We start from the raw sequence: 19,497 nt of genomic DNA, 5'->3' as shown, positions 1-19,497 counted from the left end.
TAAACTATTTGAATTTGCTTCTGCCAATGACATCACCTTCTCTTATCCATTTATCAGTTTTCTTCTTCCTTTCTTCAATCATGAAACATTCTCATAATAAAAGACTGTCAAGAAAATTACATATTGCATTTATGATAAGCCTACTGAAATAGGAATAAGCTAGAAAGTTAAATGTCTCATTCAAATGATGGTAACTCCAACAAAGCAGTATTCCTTTAGTACTGCAATGAAAAATTTGGCACAGTAACTAGCAGTTAGCATACCTCATGTACAACGTCAAAAACCTAGGTTCAATCCTGCTACTGTCTGTAAGGGGTTTATATGTTCTCCACGCAATTGTATGGGGTGCTCCAGTTTCCTCCTAAGTTTCAAAGATGTACTGGATAGTTGGTTAATTGGTCACATGGACGTAATTCGTTGAGGCTGACCAAATGGGCTGGAATGGCTAGTGGCCATGCTGTATTGCTAAATAAATTAATTAAAATAAGACACTTAGGTACTTTTTCTAGAATGGATATTGAGTTCCATGACACCCTGATTCAGACGGCATTCCTGACACTTTGATTATCATTAAATGTCTTTCTGTTTTAGTTACTGTTTGCTAAATATACTCTTATTTGTATGCAAAAAGTGCCTTTGACAAAAATTCACAAGTAAGTAAAGGCATCCAATAGTCTTAAACATAGAAACATAGAAAATAGGTGCAGGAGTAGGCTATTCGGCCCTTCGAGCCTGCACCGCCATTCAGTATGATCATGGCTGATCATCCAACTCAGAACCCTGCACCAGCCTTCCCTCCATACCCCCTGATCCCCTTAGCCACAAGGGCCATATCTAACTCCCTCTTAAGGACACAACATGTTCCCTTGGCTGGGGCTCGAACTCACGACCTTTAGGTTGCTAGTCCAATGGCTTAACCACTTGGCCATGTGCCAACAAATTCATACATGACTAATTAATGCACATCATTGTCAGTCAGCAAATTCTATTAAAATATTTATTTATATATTATGAGCTATAGTGTTAAGTGATATAAAGCCTCTTCTCAAAATGGTATCACAATACTTAGAAGTAGATCATTCGGTTCACTGTGGGCAATTTATGGATAACTAGATACACACAGAATTGGATTTAACTAATCAATTCATAGAAGCATACTTTAGCTTAAAATTGTTGTAATCTGCAGTAATATAGCCAAAGGATTAATCAGATACTCCCCAAAGTTTTTTAATATGTTATGAGAGTTGTTTCTTTCAGTGTTCCAGTCAGACCCTATCCTACTTTAGATGAGCAATAAGAAATCAACTCCCCGTCCTAATCTTTCAGTAATTTAAGGTAAATTAAAGCAACACACACACACAAAATGCTGGAGGAACTTAACAGGCCCTGCAGCTCCTATGGAAAAGAGTACAGTCAACGTTTCGGGACAAGACCCTACGATAGGACTGAAGAAAAAAAGATGAGTAGATTTAGAAGGTGGTGGGCGGGGAGGGAGAAGCACAAGTTGATAGGTGAAACTGTGAGGAAGAGGGATGAAGTAAAGAGCTGGGAAGTTGATTGGTGAAAAAGATACAGGGCTGGAGAAGGGAGAGTCTGATAGGAGAGGACAGAAGGCCATGGAAGAAAGAAATGGAGGAGGAGCACCAGAGGGAGGCGATGTGCAAGCAAGGAGATAAGGTGAGAACGGAAAAGGGGATGGGGAATGGTGAAGGAAGGTGGGGTCATTACCTGATGTTCAGGAAATTAAATTCTGAGCCAGAAGTCAAATCTTCCTATCCAGTCCTCATGGTTTTACACTGCAGTTATACCTTACTCATTCGTCCTTATTTCTGAGAAAAAAACAACCCTTCACTAAAATTTTCCAGGCTATGCAATCTCTTTATCGATCTCATGTATACTCTCCCCAGTGCTGTCACATCCTTCTGGTTGTTTGCATGACAACAGGCGCTCTTTTCCAAGTTCTGCTGTGGGAGGAGATTACCAGGCAGACGGGGGCGATGCGATGTGGTAGTGAGGTGGGGGGGAGCTATACGCAAAGCTTCCCTGCGGAAGTACAATATCCCCATGGGTTCTGGGAATCTCTTTGCACATTCAGTAGAAGGACCAGAACTCTTACACACTTATCCCCGACCGCCTGCCCCTCCCGAAAGGAAGAACCTGGACTTTCACACATTGGCCTCTTTAACTACCTCACCTACAGAACAATGAGGAAGTTATCCTCAATCCCGAGAGAATGTCTGACAAGAGGTATTGATGTCACCTGAACAAGTCCTGTACTTTTCTAAAAACAGAAATAAAGAAGTAGTACAACAAAGAAGTGCCCCTAAGTATTTTGTGTACTGTATAGCACACATTGTTAGTGATGTGATTGGAATGCTTTGCCTGTGGCAGGGATCCAAGTTTATCTCCGTAATAACCAGAGGGAGCGGTACTGTGTGCGAACTAAATTATTACATTTCTCTTTCTCTATCTGGCTCCACATTCTACTTTATTACGAAGAATATTCCGTAGCCTTGCAAAACTCTCAGCAATATTCCATAAGTTTAAAATAAATCCATTCTCCATTCGATAGCCGTGCCAGACTGCAACTTCAACCTAACCCCGCGTCGGCAGTGGAAACCACAGAAACCTGCTCAGCGGGAAGATGGGGGAGGGGTGAAAAGAGCCGGTCTCCGTTGCCTCGCTGCTGATTGGTGCACAGAACCCACCAACCTTCCAATCCCGCGTGGGAACTGGGTGGGTTCCGAATGATTGACGTACAGAGACGACGTCACGCGCTCATTGACAGGCTGGGCTCGGCTGGTACGTATTTCCAGCCACGCTGGGTGTAAGGGAGAAGAGAGGCTGCTGTCGTTTTTAGTGGAGATTTTGGCAATTTCCTTGTGGAAAGATACATATATCTATTTTTTAAATTATCATCGTTTAAGAATGGGCGTTGAAATCGAGACAATATCGCCAGGAGACGGTAATTCTTCTTTACAAAGGATATTTATTGTGTTAGTTGGGTTATGTTTTGTGTTAGCATTGTAGCAGTCTTAGCAGTCTAGACAAATTTGGTAGCAATGCAGTGTGTGGATTTTTAAATGGCATTTGCTGACAGCTGCTTAAAGGCCAGTACTGTACTGTAAGGGACAGATAACGGAGGGACTGCGGGATTTCACTCTACTTCGATTTTCACTTGAACAATTTGTTCAGTTAGTATCGAGGAAAGAGGAAACGATCCGGCATGTTTTTTGTACTGATTTAACAGAGCGTGTGCTCAAAGACGTATGTAAAGTTTAGTTACTACAGCAGTCAAATCCTTGAAAGATCAAAGCCAAGTAGGCGTAGAATCTAAAACCTTATGCTTACTACGAAACGAGGATACGTTTTGGGAACTAATCCTGAAAGTTGGTGCGTTTAAGCACTATGTTCTAAAGCTAATATCATTAAAATATTGGACTGTCCTACATTTGCAATGTTATACATCTGAATATATTTAATTGTTGAGCAATCTATTTCAAATCATTGGTAAAATTTCATATATAATAAGTGCTAATCATAAAAATGTACTAATTATAATCTTTTTTTTAGGCAGGACATTTCCAAAAAAAGGACAGACATGCGTTGTTCACTATATAGGTAATGTATTCTATGAATGATACACCTAAATTTGATACTAAAAAGAATGTCACCAGTGGGCAGTAATGGGCATTGCAGCTTTCTGAAGATGGCATCTATGGTGGTGTTTATGGAACCCCAACCTAGTTTAATGAAGAATGCCAGGATCTGCTCCCAAATTTGCAGCCTCTCCCACACGGAAGTCTTTTTTTTATGTTGGCCATGTCGCCATGGCAAAATGCTGAGACATAGCCAAGTCCTTTTCTCCAGGGAGGAAGAGTAGACTACAGGAAGAACTGCTGTCAGCTGCCCCTGTGTGGTTTTTGAGTGCTGATTGCAGAATACTGGCAAAGTCCCAGGAGCAGATAGTGCATGTCTTGGGCTGATGCAAAACAAAAGGAGAAAAGTTCATGAAGGAAAGGTCTTATTTGTAGATACATAATCTGTGAGCCCCAACTGCTACTAAACTGATAAATGTAGAAAAACTGTAATTAATCAGTAGAATCTCCAGATGAATTATTTAAGTAACTATTTGACACAGTGGTAACAAAATGCTGGAGGAACTCGGCAGGCCAGGCAGCATCTAAGGAAAAGAGTAAACAGTCGATGTTTCGGACTGAGACCCTTCATCAGGATTGGAGAAAAAAAGATGAGAAGTCAGAGTAAGAAGGTTGGGGGGAGGGGAGGAAGAAGTAGAAGATTGCAGGTGATCGGTGAAACCGGGAAGAGAGAGGGGTGAAGTAAAGAGCCGGGAAGTCAATTGGTGAAAAAGATAAAGGCCTGGAGAAGGGAGTATATGGTAGTAGAGGACAGAAGGACATGGAAGAAAAGGAAGGGGGAGGAACACCAGAGGCAGGAGATGGGCAGGTAAGGAGTTAAGGTGAGAGAAGGAAATAGGGAATGGGGAACGGTGAAGGGGAGTGGCTTTACCATAATTTTGAGAAATCAATGTTCATGCCATCAGGTTGGTGGTTACACAGACAGAATGTAAGCTGTTGCTCCTCCAACCCGAGTGTGGCCTCATCGTGGCGGTAGAGGAGGCCGTGGACTGACATATGGGAATGGGAAGTGGAATTAAAATTGGTGTGGGTAACTTGGATTTCCAGCATCTGCAGATTTTCTCTTGTCTGTGATTTGACACAATGGTAATGGTTTTGCAAGTGACGCTTGGCTAACAGTGTCACTAAATATACGTACACTGTTTAATGCGTCTGCAGGGTGCATTGCAATCTTGTGCATTGCCTCTTGGAATAAACATTGGGTTTGATATTTGACAAAAGAGATCTTTTCAGCATGTTTGAAGCATCCCACTTTTTCAGAGATAAATTATTAATCTTGGAAGTGCTTTGTCATTTAGTTTTGAACAATTGTCTCATTGGGCAAGCTACTGCTTTGTTTTTAGCTGTAAAACTGAGAATTGCTGTCTTACTTAGTCCAAATTATTTTGCTAGTAAACTTCCATCAAAAGTCTGTTCCCCATTTTAGAATGGCTGGAAGAGTCCCTGGAGCAGTTGACTAGAGAGGCAAGAAATGAGACCTCCTCTTAAATAGATACAGAAGAAATTATTGATGTTACAGATATAAATAACTAAATAATTCAAATTATTAGTATCTTATGTTTTTCAATTGATGCAGTAATGATTTTATGAACAAAGTTCAATTACCTGAAATTAATTTAAGGCAGCAAGTACCTCCAAAGTGATTACTCTAAGATAGCGTACCTGGTGATACATAATTTGAACCAAGTCAGTCCTGAAAGTTGTTGTGGTAACCTCTTGCAGGTCCTAAGTATTTTGTAGCAAAATAAAACCCATAAATGCTAGCAAACCAAAACAAAAATATGAAAAAGAAACACCAAGTTAAGCAGCTGCTACAGAGAAAGATAGAATCACTGTTCTAGACCAAATATTTGCCATCAGATCTGGAAAACTGACAGTGCAAATGTGTGAGAGAAGGTGGATTATCTGTCGTGGGGTGGAGGTCGAAGTTTTTAATATAACTGTTATTTTAAATACTGGCAGTTAGACATGGAGGAACTTGAAAGAAAGAAATAATTCAAAATTATGGAGAAAATACAAAGCAATTTGGGTTCCATGGGCTGCATTTTGCTCAGATGGTGCTGTTCTTTGCACTGCCCCGATGATGTGCAGTGTAGGAGGCTGAAGACAAAGGTCAGAGTGGGACAGGGTTAGAGAATTAAAGTGACAGAAGGTGGGAAATTTTGTAAAGAAAACCAGAATGGATGAATGATTTGCAAAGCACCTGTCTGCAAGGGTACCACTATATAGAGGAGACCATGTATTGAACACCAGGATTAGAGGAAGTGCAGGTGAATTGCATTTACACTTGGAAGGACAGTGTGGATCCCTGGATAGTGGGGAGGGGGGAGTGGGGCATATGGCCACTCCTACAGTTGCATGGAAAAGTGCCAGAAAAAGGGAGTGGTTGAATATAGAATCGGAAACTCGGGATTCAAGGAGGGAAAAGCTGCAAATTCAATGTATGCTTTTTGGATGATTTAATTGCAGAGGTAGATCTGTGCACTTCTGGAGTGTCTCAGTTCTGACTGTTAATAACCTGATCTTAAAATCCCAGAAACATTGTTAATTTGATTATGGGTGTGTCGACTCAGTGACTCAGTAATCCTCAAATTCCTGCTCTGCTTGAAATGGTGTCATGGGATCCTGTATGTCCACCCAAATTAAACTTGTATTCAAAAAGGAGATCTTTTATTGAATTATTATCTCCAAATCTCCTCTTATCTTTGTAGCCACATTTAAATAAGGCAAGAACATTCCAGGCTCTAAATTCATGTGAGATTGAGTAGATACGGTTCTAAGCACTATCTATCAGGGTGGTATCTATATTTGATAGGAATTAATGTGGCTTTTTGGTGTGTGGGGTTGGTGTAGGTGAGATTTGAGAAAGAGAAAATTTGTGACGAAACAACAAAACCTACTTGATCTATTTTCCACTGCCTCTTAGGTTTTGTAACTCAAAATACAGTAATTCATCTGTTTGTTTGACACGTGTGCCACATTTCCTTCCATCCTTGTCAAGTTTCAGTATACGTCAATTCTCTATCGTATGTCCAGCTTTTCCAGATGTCAAAACATCATTTCCGTGTTTATTTTGCAGTTCACAGAATATGTGAGGTGTTAATGACCTGTACATATCAGAGTATTTCCATCATTTAGTCTTTGGGTCTGTTGAAGTGGTGAATATGGAGTGGAAACTTTCAGTTCCTACATTGTTCTAATCAATTCAAAGCAGTCTATGTGTCATTAGTAGTAATTGATTATACTTTAAGAAGATAGGATGCCTTTGCTACAATTTTGTGTCACAAGTGCTCCAACCTCGTATTCATAATTCTTCACACTTTCGCATTCATGTTGCACACACTGTAAAGCACTGTTAATATAGAGCTGTGAAGAAAACAGCTGAAGCATTAACTTTCTTGTAAGATCTTAGATTTCTGCTGTGAAAAATTATGATAGTCAGCTGTATAAATAATTCTTCACTTTGACCCATTTATAAAATACCAAAAGCTGGTGGTAGACCAGAGGGCTTGGAATTTTTCAGGAACCAGAAGAGACTAAAAAGCTTATAGTTTGGGAGAAAACTGATTATGAAAAATAACTGGCAGGTAATATCAAAACAAACAGCAAAAGCTTCTTTGGACATAAAAATGAAGAGGGTAGAAAGGGAAGTGTGGGATCCTTGGAGGGTTAGACTGTGGAGTAAGTAATAGGAAATAAGGAAATGGCATGTAATTTGAGCCAATATTTTCCTTCAATCTTCACAGCGGAAGAAGACACTGGAAATGATCCAAGTTGGCAGATGGGCTAATTTCAAATAGCAAAGGAGAAATTGTAACAATTCCTATCTTGAAGGATAAGGTGTTGAGAAAAGCTAGTGGGTCTAAAGACAAACTAGTAACCAGGACCCCATAACCTGCATCCAGGGCTTTTAAAATAAATGGTTCAGGGATGGTGGGACCATTGGCTGATAGTTTTCAAAATGTACTTGGTTCCAGAAGGATACCAGCAGATTGGAAAGCCACAAATGTGTCACCATTGTTAGAAAGGAAAGACAACGAAAAGAAGGAAACTAGCTATTGAAGGCAAATTACTGGAGACATAATCAAGGAAGAAGTAGCTCATTTAGAGAAACTTAATGCAGACAAACCAAGTCACCGTTTTATAAAAGGAAAACTGTGTTTTCATAGTTGTGTTAGGCAGTGTCAGTACTGAGGAAGCTGTAGATGCACTTTATTTGGATTCATAGAAGTCATTTTATAAGGTGCCACATAAAAAGCCACTGAATAAAATAAAAGCTCATGGAAGTAGTATGAAGTCATCAATAGAATTTGTTTTGGTTGGAGATTTCTAAGTATGGTACGCCAAGGATTTGTTCTTGTGTGGTTAATTATCTTTTTAGTGGCTTGGAAGGGCAGCATGTAAGGTAATTCAAGTTTGCTGATGACACAAAAGTAGATGGGATAGCATTCTGCAATGTTGATATTTTGACTCTGGAAGAAGATATAAGCAGATTGACCGAATGGAGAAAACGTAGCCACTGGGGTATAATGTTGGAAAATATGAGGTCATATGCTTTAGTAAGGGATTCAAAAGGCAGACCTATCTAACTGGAGAAGGATTGTATAGGAGTGGAATACTGGAGATTTAGATCCACCTGTGTGTGAAATCCAAAAACTGAGCAGCAAGTAAACAGGAAGGAGAAAGACATATTGGTGTATATTGCAAGGTGGTTGGTATTTAGAAATGGAGAAAGATTGATATGATTACACGTAGGACCATTGATCGATGCTTTTCAAAATGTACTGATTCCGGAGCATACCAGCAGTTTGGAAAAGCTCAAATATGACACCCTTGTTCAATCTGGAAGAGATTTCTGCAGTTAATTCCTGGAAATGAGAGGTTTGTTCCATCAAGAGTGGCTTTGAAAAAATTATCTGAGTTCTTGGGGTTTAGAATAATCAGAATCAGGTTTATTATCACTAGAACTTAGCAGCTGTACAGTGCAATACATGATATAGAAAGAAAAAAGTAAATCAATTACATTAAGTATGTAAATGTATATTTAATAGATTTAAAATACTGTAGTGCAAAAGCAAAAATAATATATACTTTTAAAAAGTGAGGTGGTGTTCATGGGTTCATTTAGGAATCGGGTGGCAGAGGGGAAGTAGCTGTTTCTGAATCACTGAGTGTGTGCCTTTAGACGGTTACAATGAGGAAAGGGTGATGGGGGCCCTTAATAATGGATGTTGCCTTTCTGAAGCACTGCTCCTTGAAGATGTCCTGGATACTACGGAGGTGAGTATCGAAGATGGAGTTGACTAATTTTACAACTTTTTGTTGCTTTTTTTGGTCCTTTGCAATAGCAACCCCCCCCCCCCCCCCCCATTCCGGATAGGTTGAAGAATGACGCACAACATCATTAGGGGGTGTGAAAGGATAGTTCCTGGGGTGTTTCTACCAGTGGGAGAGTCTCAAACAAGAGGATGTAATTACAAAAGAGGGGACAATCATTTAAAACTGAGAATGATGAATAGTGGATTCTGTGCTTCAGAGGGTTAGGAAAACTGGATCACTGGAGGTACTAAGAGAGAAGGAAGGTGATCAGTTTTTGGATAACTGAGGAAGTGATAGCTATGTGGAACTTGCACTGAAAAGGAGCTATCAATGCTGGGGCTCTCCTACCTCTGTTTTCTTGTGTTTGAAGTGAAGATAACTGTGAGTCTCTCTGTGACATTGTGATTGCTTACGTAATCTCCATAAAACACGAAGGTAAAGCAGGAATGCCCATGTTTCTATAAAACATAGAACATTACAGTACAATCAGGCTGTTCAGCCCACAATGCCTGCCAACCTTTTAATCTACTCTAAGATCAAGCTAATCCTTCCCTCCTAGATAGCCCTCTATCATCCATGTGCCCATCTAATAGTTTCTTAAATGCCGCTACTGTGATGCATTTTTCTCTAGCACCAACCCTGGCAGCTCATTTCTTGCTCATTTCTATGCCGCTGAACTTGGATGCCTCTATCCAAGTCACCCCTCATTCTCATTCGCTCCAAAGGGAAAAGTCCTAGCTTGCTCAACCCACCTTTATTTGTTTGTTTGTTTATTTAGTGACACCGTGTAGAGAAGGCCCTCTCGGCTCTTCGAGCCATGCTGCCCCAGAATCCTGATTAACCCTTTCTTAAACATGGAACAACTTACAATGACAAGTTAACCTATCCAGTATGTCTTTGTACAGTGGAGGGAAACCGGAGCACCTGGGAAAACCCAGGCATTCCACGGGGAGGGGGAACATAGCGAGACTCCTTACAGAACAGCTCCAGAATTAAATTCCAAACTCCCAAAATCCCTGAGCTATAATAGCAGCGTGCTTCTGCCACAGTAACGTGGTGCCCCCTGGTCCAGGTAGAATCCTGGTAGATCTCTCCTGCATCCTCTCACCCATTCCATGTCTGGTACGGGAACTGTACTGCCCGCAGTTGCAGGGCACTGCAGAGAGTGGTTCTATAAGCCCAGCGCATTGGTGGATGTGAACTTTCCTCTGTTCAGGACATTTACAGCAGCAGAAGGGCCCGGAAGATCATCAGGGACTCCAGCCACCTCAACTACAAACGGTTTGAGCTATTTCTGTCTAGCAAACAGTATCACAGCATTAAGGCCAGGACAGATTCTTTCACTGGTCCATCAGGCTATCAATACACATTGATCTGACTGTACACTTGTGTACAATACAATTATATATACTTTTAATGTTTGGGCAATGTCCTCCCACATTTCCCCTCTTTATTGCTTGTACATTGCAGTGGAGACTCAGCATAAAGATTTTTATTCCCTTATTAAATTCAATTCAATTCAATTCTTATAACGAGGTGACTAGAACTGAACACAATATTCCAAGTAGCATCTATAGGAAGAAGTACAGTCGACGTTTCAGGCTGAGACCCTTCGTCAGGACTAACTGAAAGAAGAGATAGTAAGAGATTTGAAAGTGGGAGGGGGAGGGATGGAGCTAAGAGCTGGAAAGTTGATTGGCAAAAGGGATGTCTACTATAAGCCTACGGACTCTCAAAGCTAACTGGACTATTCCTCTTCCCACCCTGTCTTTTGCAAAAATGCCATCCCTTTCTTGCAATTCCTCTGTCTCCGCCGCATTTACTCTCAGGATGAGACTTTTCATCCCAGGACGAAGCTCCTAGCTCCAACCCTCCCCCTCCTGTCTTCTCCTATCATTCCGGATCTCCCCCTCCCCCTCCCACTTTCAAATCTCCTACTATCTCTTCCTATAGATGATGCCTGGCCTGCTGTGTTCACCAGCATTTTTTGTGTGTGTTGCTTGAGTTTCCAGCATCTACAGATTTTGTTTGCAATATTTCAAGAGTGGTCTAACCAGGGTGTTGTAGAACGGCAACATTACCTTGCAGCTCTTGAATTCAATCCCTGACTAATGAATGCCAATACACCATACACCCTTTTAACAACCCTATTGAGCTGCGCAGCAATTTTGAGCAATTCATGGATGTTGATACCAAGATTCTTCTTTTCCTTCACACTGCTAAGAATCCTGCCATTAACCCTGTATTCTACCTTCAAATTTGACCTTCCAAAATGAATTACTTCACACTTTTCTGGGTTGTACTCCATCTGCCACTTCTCAGTCCAACACTGCATCCTGTCAGTGTCCACTGCAACCTACAAAAATTCTCCACACTATTCCAAACTTCACCAACCTTTGTGCCATTTGCAAACTTACTAACATACCCTTCCACTTCCTCATCCAAGTCACTTATGGAAGTCAGGGAGTCCCAGAACAGATTTCTGCAGAACACCACTGGTCACCGACCTCCAGGCAGAATACACTCCATCTACTACCACCCTCTGCTTTCTATGGGGAAATCAATTCTGTATCCACATAACCAAATTTCTCTGGGTCCTATGCCTCCTGACTTTCTGAATGAGCCGAACACGGGGAAGCTTGTCAAATGCCTTACAAAAATCTATATACCCCGTATCCACAGCTCTCTTCTCTCTTCGTTAACCTGCTTTGTCACATTCTCAAAGAATTCATTCAGGCTCGTGAGGCGTGACCTGCCCGTCACAAAACCATACTGAATATCCCTAATTGGACAATACTTCTCCAAATACTCATAAATTCTGTCTTTAAGAATCTTCTTCAATAACTTGCTCACCACTGAAGTCAGACTCTCAGGTCTGTAATTCTCAGGGTTATGCCTACTCCCTTTCTTGAACAAAGGAATAGCATTAGCCATGCTCCAATCATGTGGTACTACCCATGTGAACTGTAGGGCTATAAAGATCATCGCCAAAGGTCCTCTTTTGCTTCCTATAGTTACCTGGGCTATATCAAATCCAGTCCTGGGGATTTATCTAGCCTAATGTTTTTCAAACTTTCCAGCACTTTCACTTTTTCGCTCGTCACTGGTTTTACTGTAATTTTGCCTTTTTTTTCTTGAAGTCAATATTTTGGCACCACTGATGTTGGTTGCACAGTAGTGCTTCATCAAAATTGTTATTGTTCACATATGAACCTCAGGGATTTGGACACGCAGCTTTCAGCAGGAATGGGATATCTAATAATTTTCCCTCCCTGTAGAACTTTTGCGATGGCTAACAGTTGTTACAGTCAAGAGAGCTCTTATTAGACCTGGAATCAAATTTAATCATTTCTTTCGATGCATTACTTCATATTACATTGGAATTGATCCTTAAAGACTAATATTAGAATGGAGATGTGTATTTCAACATGTTTCTATAATCAACATATTTGTCTCTTTTTGACTTGCTGCTTCCACCTGCCTAATCAAAGAGTAACTACTTTCCCATGTTGTGTTTGGTAATATACTTTATCAAAGGAAAATGGTAGCACCAACAAACAATGCAACTAAGGGGGACATCCTTCAGGCGGTTCATGAACAACTTCTTTCATTTTGTTTACTTCATCTTTTTCTTTTAAATCTGGCTCTGCTAATGTTGGAGCTTGTGATCTACATTTTGGTGGTATGTTTTCGGGCCAATGGAGCAACCTAGGGATTTGCTGCCTCCGAATTTGGTGAGGTTTTGTGCGAAGCGTGCGGCCTGGAAGCCAAGAAGCCTGCAGATGGGGTGCGAGCCCAAGATCAAGTCCATTTCTCACAGATCCCGCCGAGTGAAATGTCAAGGAAGATTGAAATCAGTGAGCATGAGGGCAGAAGGCAGGTGGGTGATCAGTGCTGTCCACCTGTGTGTGAGTGGTCTCTCTGTCTTTCGCTCGCAACGGTAGGTGCCTACATATGAACAGTCCTTCCCCCTCCCCCTCTCACTCAATCTGCCAGAGTCCATAGGTCTTGGGCCAGGTTTATTGGCGCGGTTTGTGGATTGAACTCTGTAGTTCATGTTATGATAAGTCTTTGGTTGCTCCGTCTTCTGTTGCTGTTGTGTGCAATTTTGATTGGGGTGGTCTAGCACCGTGGCCTGCAGATAGCATGAGACATGGTGCTAGATTGAACTGAACTGAATGTGCCTGGAATCTTGCGAGGTCTTTGTGATTTGGTGTTTTGTATTCTGTGTTTTTAGCTCATTTTTTTGACATTTGCATGATTCTTTTATGCATTGACGTTTGATTTTTTTTCTTTAAACGGGTCCATGGTTTTCTTTGTCTCGTGGCTGTCTGTGGGAAGACAAATCTCAGGGTTGTATACTGAATACTTACATACTTAAATAATAAATATACTTCGAATCTTTGGATAACTTGAAATATCATTCAATTTGTACTCGTCCTTACATTTAGACTCAATCTCAAGTTGAATTTTTACCAAACTTGAATCATGACTTTCTATGCATGACCAATTACATCTATAACAAAGTACAGTCATTCCATCTTACACTAAATGACACTTTATTAGATAGCATAATTAATTGCTTTACCTTGAAAAACTAGTTGCCATCAAAAATAGTTATAAAAAGGCTTCAAGCAATCCTTTCAGAAACAAACAATAAAGATTTGTCTTTGATTCTCATTCAAAGCAGGTTTTCATAGTTATATACTTTGTTTGCTCTTTCAAATTTTGGGCATTACCAAGGTGGATAGAATAGAAATAAAAATACAAGTACTAGAAATATTCAGCAGGTCAAGCTGCATCTCTGGAAAGAGAAAATTAATTAATATTTCAGGATAATGACCTTGCATTAGAAGTGGAAAAATGAGATGTTTAAAGTTGCAGAGAAGAGGAAGGATGGAGAGGAGCAAGGACGTCTTTGGTAGGGTGGATACCGAGGTTGTACAGATTGCGGCACAGTTAAGTTGAACAAGGATAGATAGAGTTGAAAATAAGCAAACTGGATATTGGAGATACAGAACACAGCAGTTGATGGAAATCTCAAAACAACATCCAAAAAGAGTGGGCAGAATCTGTGGGGAGAGAGAGAGAGAGAGAAATTGTGTTTAAGATTACCAGTAGATAACCTTGTGTCATATTTAAGTGGGAAACTGAATATGAAAGGCCAGGGTGAGTTAGAAAATTGAAATAGCAGGTGGCTAGAAGCTTAGGATCACTCATATAGACTGAATGGAGATTTTCTTTCTTCAGTACAGAGGAGATCACATCTGAAATGTTAACTGCACTACACTACGTTGGAAGAACCATGGATGAATAGCTGCTTCATCTGGAAATATTGCTCCGCTCCCTGAAAGAATAACAAAGGAATAGGTATTGCATAGGAAGGTGCTGTAAAAAGGGGGAGTGGTTTGTGGAGGTGGAAGAGCAAACTGGGTGATTTGAAGGGAACGGTTCTTTCAGAACACTGATAGGAGAGGAGAAATAAAGAAGACGTGGAAGTTTTGTCGTCAAAACAGATGTGATTCAAGTGGAGAAATTGAGGGAATGGAATGGAGTTCTTGCAGGAAAGGGGTATATTCAGGATAGCTGTGGGAGTCTATAGGCTTCTATTAAATACTAGTTGCTGGTCTGTGCGGTAAGTGGGATTTAGAGTAATCGGAAAAGGGAAGGGAAGAACCACATACGGAGCATGTGAAAGTGAGAGGTGAGAAGAAATTGACAGGATAAATAATGCCATTTTGAGGTTCTCATGACTGTGGAAGCAGCACCAAAATATTCAAATGCATCATTAAAAAGTGTTGAGGGAGCGATTTTATACAGAAGTTCCCAAAGCGACACTTTGACTTGGAGAAAGTGAGTTGAAGGAAATATTGCTTGATATAATGACAGGAAAATGAGTAGGGGTAGTAGAGGGGCCTGGTGGAACCCAGTTCAATGAAGAAACAGAAGTCCTTTGGACCCCATCTGGATGTGGGATTGGATATCCACAATGAAGGAAAGCCAGCTGGATCTAGGAAACCCAGTTGCAGAGAGCACCAGAAATGTAATTGGGAAACAATATTACAAAGGAAGTGGGAATGGAGTAAAGATTAGGAGAAAAATTCAACGGTAAAGGAAGTGGAATCGATGGGTCTATCCAAACATTCCTATTTGTAGATCTGGAAGAAGAGATAGAAGCAGTCTGTTTTTCTGTGTGGGAGCTATGGCAGAAGGATCTTCTGAAGAAATAAGGTCGGTAATTCTACAGGACAAAGTGGTCTGACGTTGTGTTATGGAGTCATAGTCCAGAGAGAGAGAGATGAAGAAATGTTTGAGGACCTCTCTGCATTCGATCCCAATAGCACGTTCAGGGTATTTGAAGACAAGATTTGGGGTCAGTCATTAATGAGCAGTGTGCTGCAAGTTCAGAAGAGAGTTGGCAAAGTGAGCAAGTGTCAGAATAATTGAGCTCAGCAATATTTTTGTCAGCAGAGCAATGAATAGAGGCAGAGAGAGTAGCAAGTGAAAAGAAGGGGATCACATGGATTGTGAATTATGGAGATGTGTGAAAGGTTTCAGAGTCTGAAGTGAAGACACCTAGCCAAAGAAATGGGCCTGCAGGTAAAGTTGGCCCATTGCAAGATGGTGCCAGCGAATAACGCAGCCAATGGCAACATCCTGCAGACAATTCTTGAAAGAACTTCTCTTGCTGCTTTCAAATATGATTCTAATACTAAGCTGTGTGCGATTGGAGCCTGCGATTTACATTTGGATCGAGTGGTTTTCAGCCAATTGAGTGATCTGGCACTTTGCTGCCTCCGATGGAGTTCTGTAAGGTTGGGAGCGCAGTGTGCAGGGTGTGAGCCAATGATCGGCTCCATTGCTTCTCTGCGATTGAGGCATTGAGCAAGATTGAAGTCGATGATGGATACTGGAGGATGGACCGGTGTTTGGCACAGTCTGCCTGCATTTGATCGGACTTCCTTTCCTTGCTTGCTGCTGACAGAGGGAAGTGCAGGAGCCTGGGTTCAATGTTGCAAGGATGAGTCGGTGAGGCTTATGGATGTGGATTTATTTTGGAGGACCCTCAGTTTCATGTTGCGTGTGTTTCTGGATTCTGGTTACCCTTACTTTGCTGTTTTTTTTTTTAACAGTTTGATTGGGGCGCTTCGGTGAAGATTGCATCTGCGGCCAGCAGTTGTCCGGCAGTGTGGCACAGAACTGAATACTCCTGGACTCTCGATTTGATATTTGATATTCTATGTGTTTTTGTTTGCTTTTCGCCTTTTGCGCAATCTGTTCTTTCTTCGCACATTGGGTGTTTGATGTTTTCTTTGAACGGGTTCCATGGTGTTTCTTTGTTTCAAGGCTGCATGCAGGAAGATGAATCACAGTTGTGTTCTGTATGCATACTTTGAAAATAAATATACTTTGTATTCTGAATCTTTGGAGAGCAGAACATTGTGTGGGACTTGGAATTCAGAAGATGGAAATGAAACTGAGATTGCTGGAGTGGATTGACCATTTGGAATCAGAGGGAAAAATCAGGAAGAATAGTGAAACACAGTGAACAGAGGAACTGAAGGGAAAGGTAGATCACAAGAAAATTAAGGGAAGATTATGAGGGACTGTTAGAATTCAAAAATTGTTAAAACTTAGTTTGGATAGAATAGAGATTTCTTCATAAAGATCGTCCTTTGGTAAAATGCTGGTTGGTTTGAAATAGCTGCTTGTGTGTAAAGACATTATCATTTATCCAAATGAACTAAATGACTGAAATTGTTTTCAAAGCAATATAAGGGTAATATGTTTATCAGCTGGCCACCAAAACAACTAAGTTCAACAGTGGCATCTTTTGGATTAAAAAGATGATCAGATTCAGTAATTCCTTGCCAGTTAAAGATGGCATGAAGGGAAATATTATATCAATACCAAAACTATGAGTAGGTGGAAGGAAATTATTTTCTTTGGACCACCTGAGTTTCTATTATATTTTCAGACATCCCACCTCTCCCGGAAGTTCCGAGAGTCTCCTGCATATCGATAGTGGCTTCCTGATGCCCGGAAATTATATACAATATCCCGGAATTAGATTTCTTTGAGCGGGAGAGGGAGACTGAGCATCCTGATTGGTCTCTCTTCGTGCTAAGAGTGGTCCCCAACCACCGGGCCGCGAGGAAACTATATGATTTGGTGATATGAAACGATATGAGTCAGCTGCACCTTTCCTCATTCCCTGTCACGCCCACTGTTGAACTTGAACGCACGCGAGTTCATCAGTGACCCAAGACGTGCAAAGGAATGGGTCCGTGACCCATTTGTGAATGTCCCTGGTGAATCATCCATGTCAGTGTGGGAAAAAGATCAACTCCTCGAGTTTGCAAATGACGGTGGGCTGAAAAGTATGTTTGACAGAACATCTCTGCCGGCATTCTGGATCAAAGACAAGGCTGAATATCCTGAGACAGCCACGGAAGCACTGAAAACGTTGCTTCCATTTCCAACATATCTCTGTGAAGTGGAGTTTTCTGCAATGAATGCAACGAAAACTAAATTGCAGAATAGACTGGACATAAGGAACCCCCTTCAAGTATCGCTGTCTCCCATCACCCCTCGATAGGACAGTGTTGTTGCGGGAAAACAAGCCCAGGTCTCCCACTGATTAAGTGATATTGGTGTGTTGCAATGATTTTGTATGTTCATACGGGGAAAGTATGCACTGTGTGTTTAATATCCAAACGTTTCCTAAAATGTTATGATGCTATTGACTTATCACCTATATTACGGTTGTGATTAACACCCCCGGTCGGCTGGTCCGCAAGAATATTGTCAATATTGAACCAGTCTGTGGTGCAAAAACAATTGCGGACCCCTGCTAAGTAGACCTATCAGTTTTCTCTGTGGGCGGGCTTTACAGTCAACCTCAAAAATAATGACAGTGTTGCTCGCTGCACTGTTTGCAACAGTGACTTTTCTATTGCCTATCGTGGGTTAAAATGTAAAAGACATGTTGAGGTGAGTTTAACAGGTGTCATTTGTTCACTAGCATAGCTAACGTTATTTAAACTGCTGGCTGGCTGCTAAGGAGCTACACTATTGATGTCCTACGTGATGAGGCCAGACTCCCTGTAGACTTGCTTAAAGTGATAATAGAATAAACATGATAATATAAGTACATATTTTAATGTCACATTTTCTGCATATATCCAACTTGGTTTACAGATTAGACAAAATTACTAAACAAAGTATTACACACACCCTTGGAGGTCGATCGTGGCGGGGGGTGGGGATATGGGGTTGCTGGGGCGGGGGTGCTACCTCCCTGAAATGAGTTTTTGCAGGGTGGGATGTCTGTATTTTTACAGCTCACTGGCTATTGCTCTGGAAAGTGTCTGAAGAAAATGAATTCAGCTTCTGTATTGTAGTTCCTTTAGCCCAGACAACAATTCTCTAACGATACGTTAATTATGCAAAATAATATTCAATGCAGTGTCAATTTGGTTTTTCAATTTGTAATGCAAGAATTATTCTTGCATGGCTTTGAAAGAATTAAAATAGCAGCAAATTTTAATGAATTATCAAAAGTGTTGTCTTTTTGCTTCAAGTAGCTGCTGCACATTTTATTTTTAGAATTTTATTTGAAGAATCTGAGATTAGTTGAAGACAGGGCACTTCAGGTGAGATTTGGATTTGGTTTATTGCTGTCACGTACAGTGAAAATCTGGTCTTGCATACAGATGTACACTGCAGGGTTACTGTCCAATTATTTACTTTCTGATCTGTTGAATAAGACATTATTTTAATCATCCTCCCCTGTTCTATAATGTGGACCATGTTGCCTACAAAACTTGCAGTTTGCAAATTCAACCAGATAAAGTTGTCTTATTCTTTATTAACAGTGTTTTATTGCAAAGCAAAAAACAAATACCCAACATGTATTCCAACCGTATCTTTCCTCACTGTGTGCTTTCGTACATTTCCACACCATATGATTCCTTTGGAAAGTTGTTTTGCCCTATTTAGTAAATACACATAATTAATAGGGAACCAAAACAAATGAGCTTTAAGTGTCCACACATTTAAGTGTCCTAGTGGCCACACATTTTAATTCCACATCCCATTCCCATTCTGACATGTCTATCCACGGCCTCCTCTACTGTAAAGATGAAGCCACACTCAGGTTGGAGGAACAACACCTTATATTCCGTCTGGATAGCCTCCAACCTGATGGCATGAACATCGACTTCTCTAACTTCCGCTAATGCCCCACCTCCTCCTCATACCCATTTATTTTTATACACACATTCTTTCTCTCACTCTCCTTTTTCTCCCTCTGTCCCTCTGACTATACTCCTTGCCCATCCTCTGGGTTCCCCCCCCCTTGTCTTTCTCCCCGGACCTCCTGTCCCATGATCCTCTCATATCCCCTTTGCCTATCACCTGTCCAGCTCTTGGCTCCATCCCTCCCCCTCCTGTCTTCTCCTATCATTTTGGATCTCCCCCTTCCCCTCCCACTTTCAAATCTCTTACTAACTCTTCC

The 19,497-nt window shown here is 41.0% G+C and overlaps 1 protein-coding gene across 2 annotated transcripts in view; it reads left to right on the top strand.

Annotated features, from left to right (window-relative positions):
• Positions 1 to 2,793: 2,793 nt before the first annotated feature.
• Positions 2,794 to 19,497, top strand: part of LOC140194001 (peptidyl-prolyl cis-trans isomerase FKBP1B) — a 31,379-nt gene continuing 14,675 nt past the window's right edge. Inside the window, exons 1-2 of one of the 2 annotated variants that reach the window (XM_072251299.1) lie at positions 2,794 to 2,965; positions 3,574 to 3,621. In XM_072251299.1, coding sequence (XP_072107400.1) covers positions 2,929 to 2,965; positions 3,574 to 3,621 — 85 coding nt within the window. In that variant the 5' untranslated portion in view covers positions 2,794 to 2,928. The remainder of the gene's footprint in view (positions 2,966 to 3,573; positions 3,622 to 19,497) is intronic. The other variant, XM_072251298.1, reaches the window with a different exon arrangement.

Source organism: Mobula birostris, chromosome 2, assembly GCF_030028105.1.
Source record: "Mobula birostris isolate sMobBir1 chromosome 2, sMobBir1.hap1, whole genome shotgun sequence".
NCBI classification, from domain to species: domain Eukaryota; kingdom Metazoa; phylum Chordata; class Chondrichthyes; order Myliobatiformes; family Myliobatidae; genus Mobula; species Mobula birostris.
This window is presented reverse-complemented; position numbering and strand designations above follow the sequence as displayed.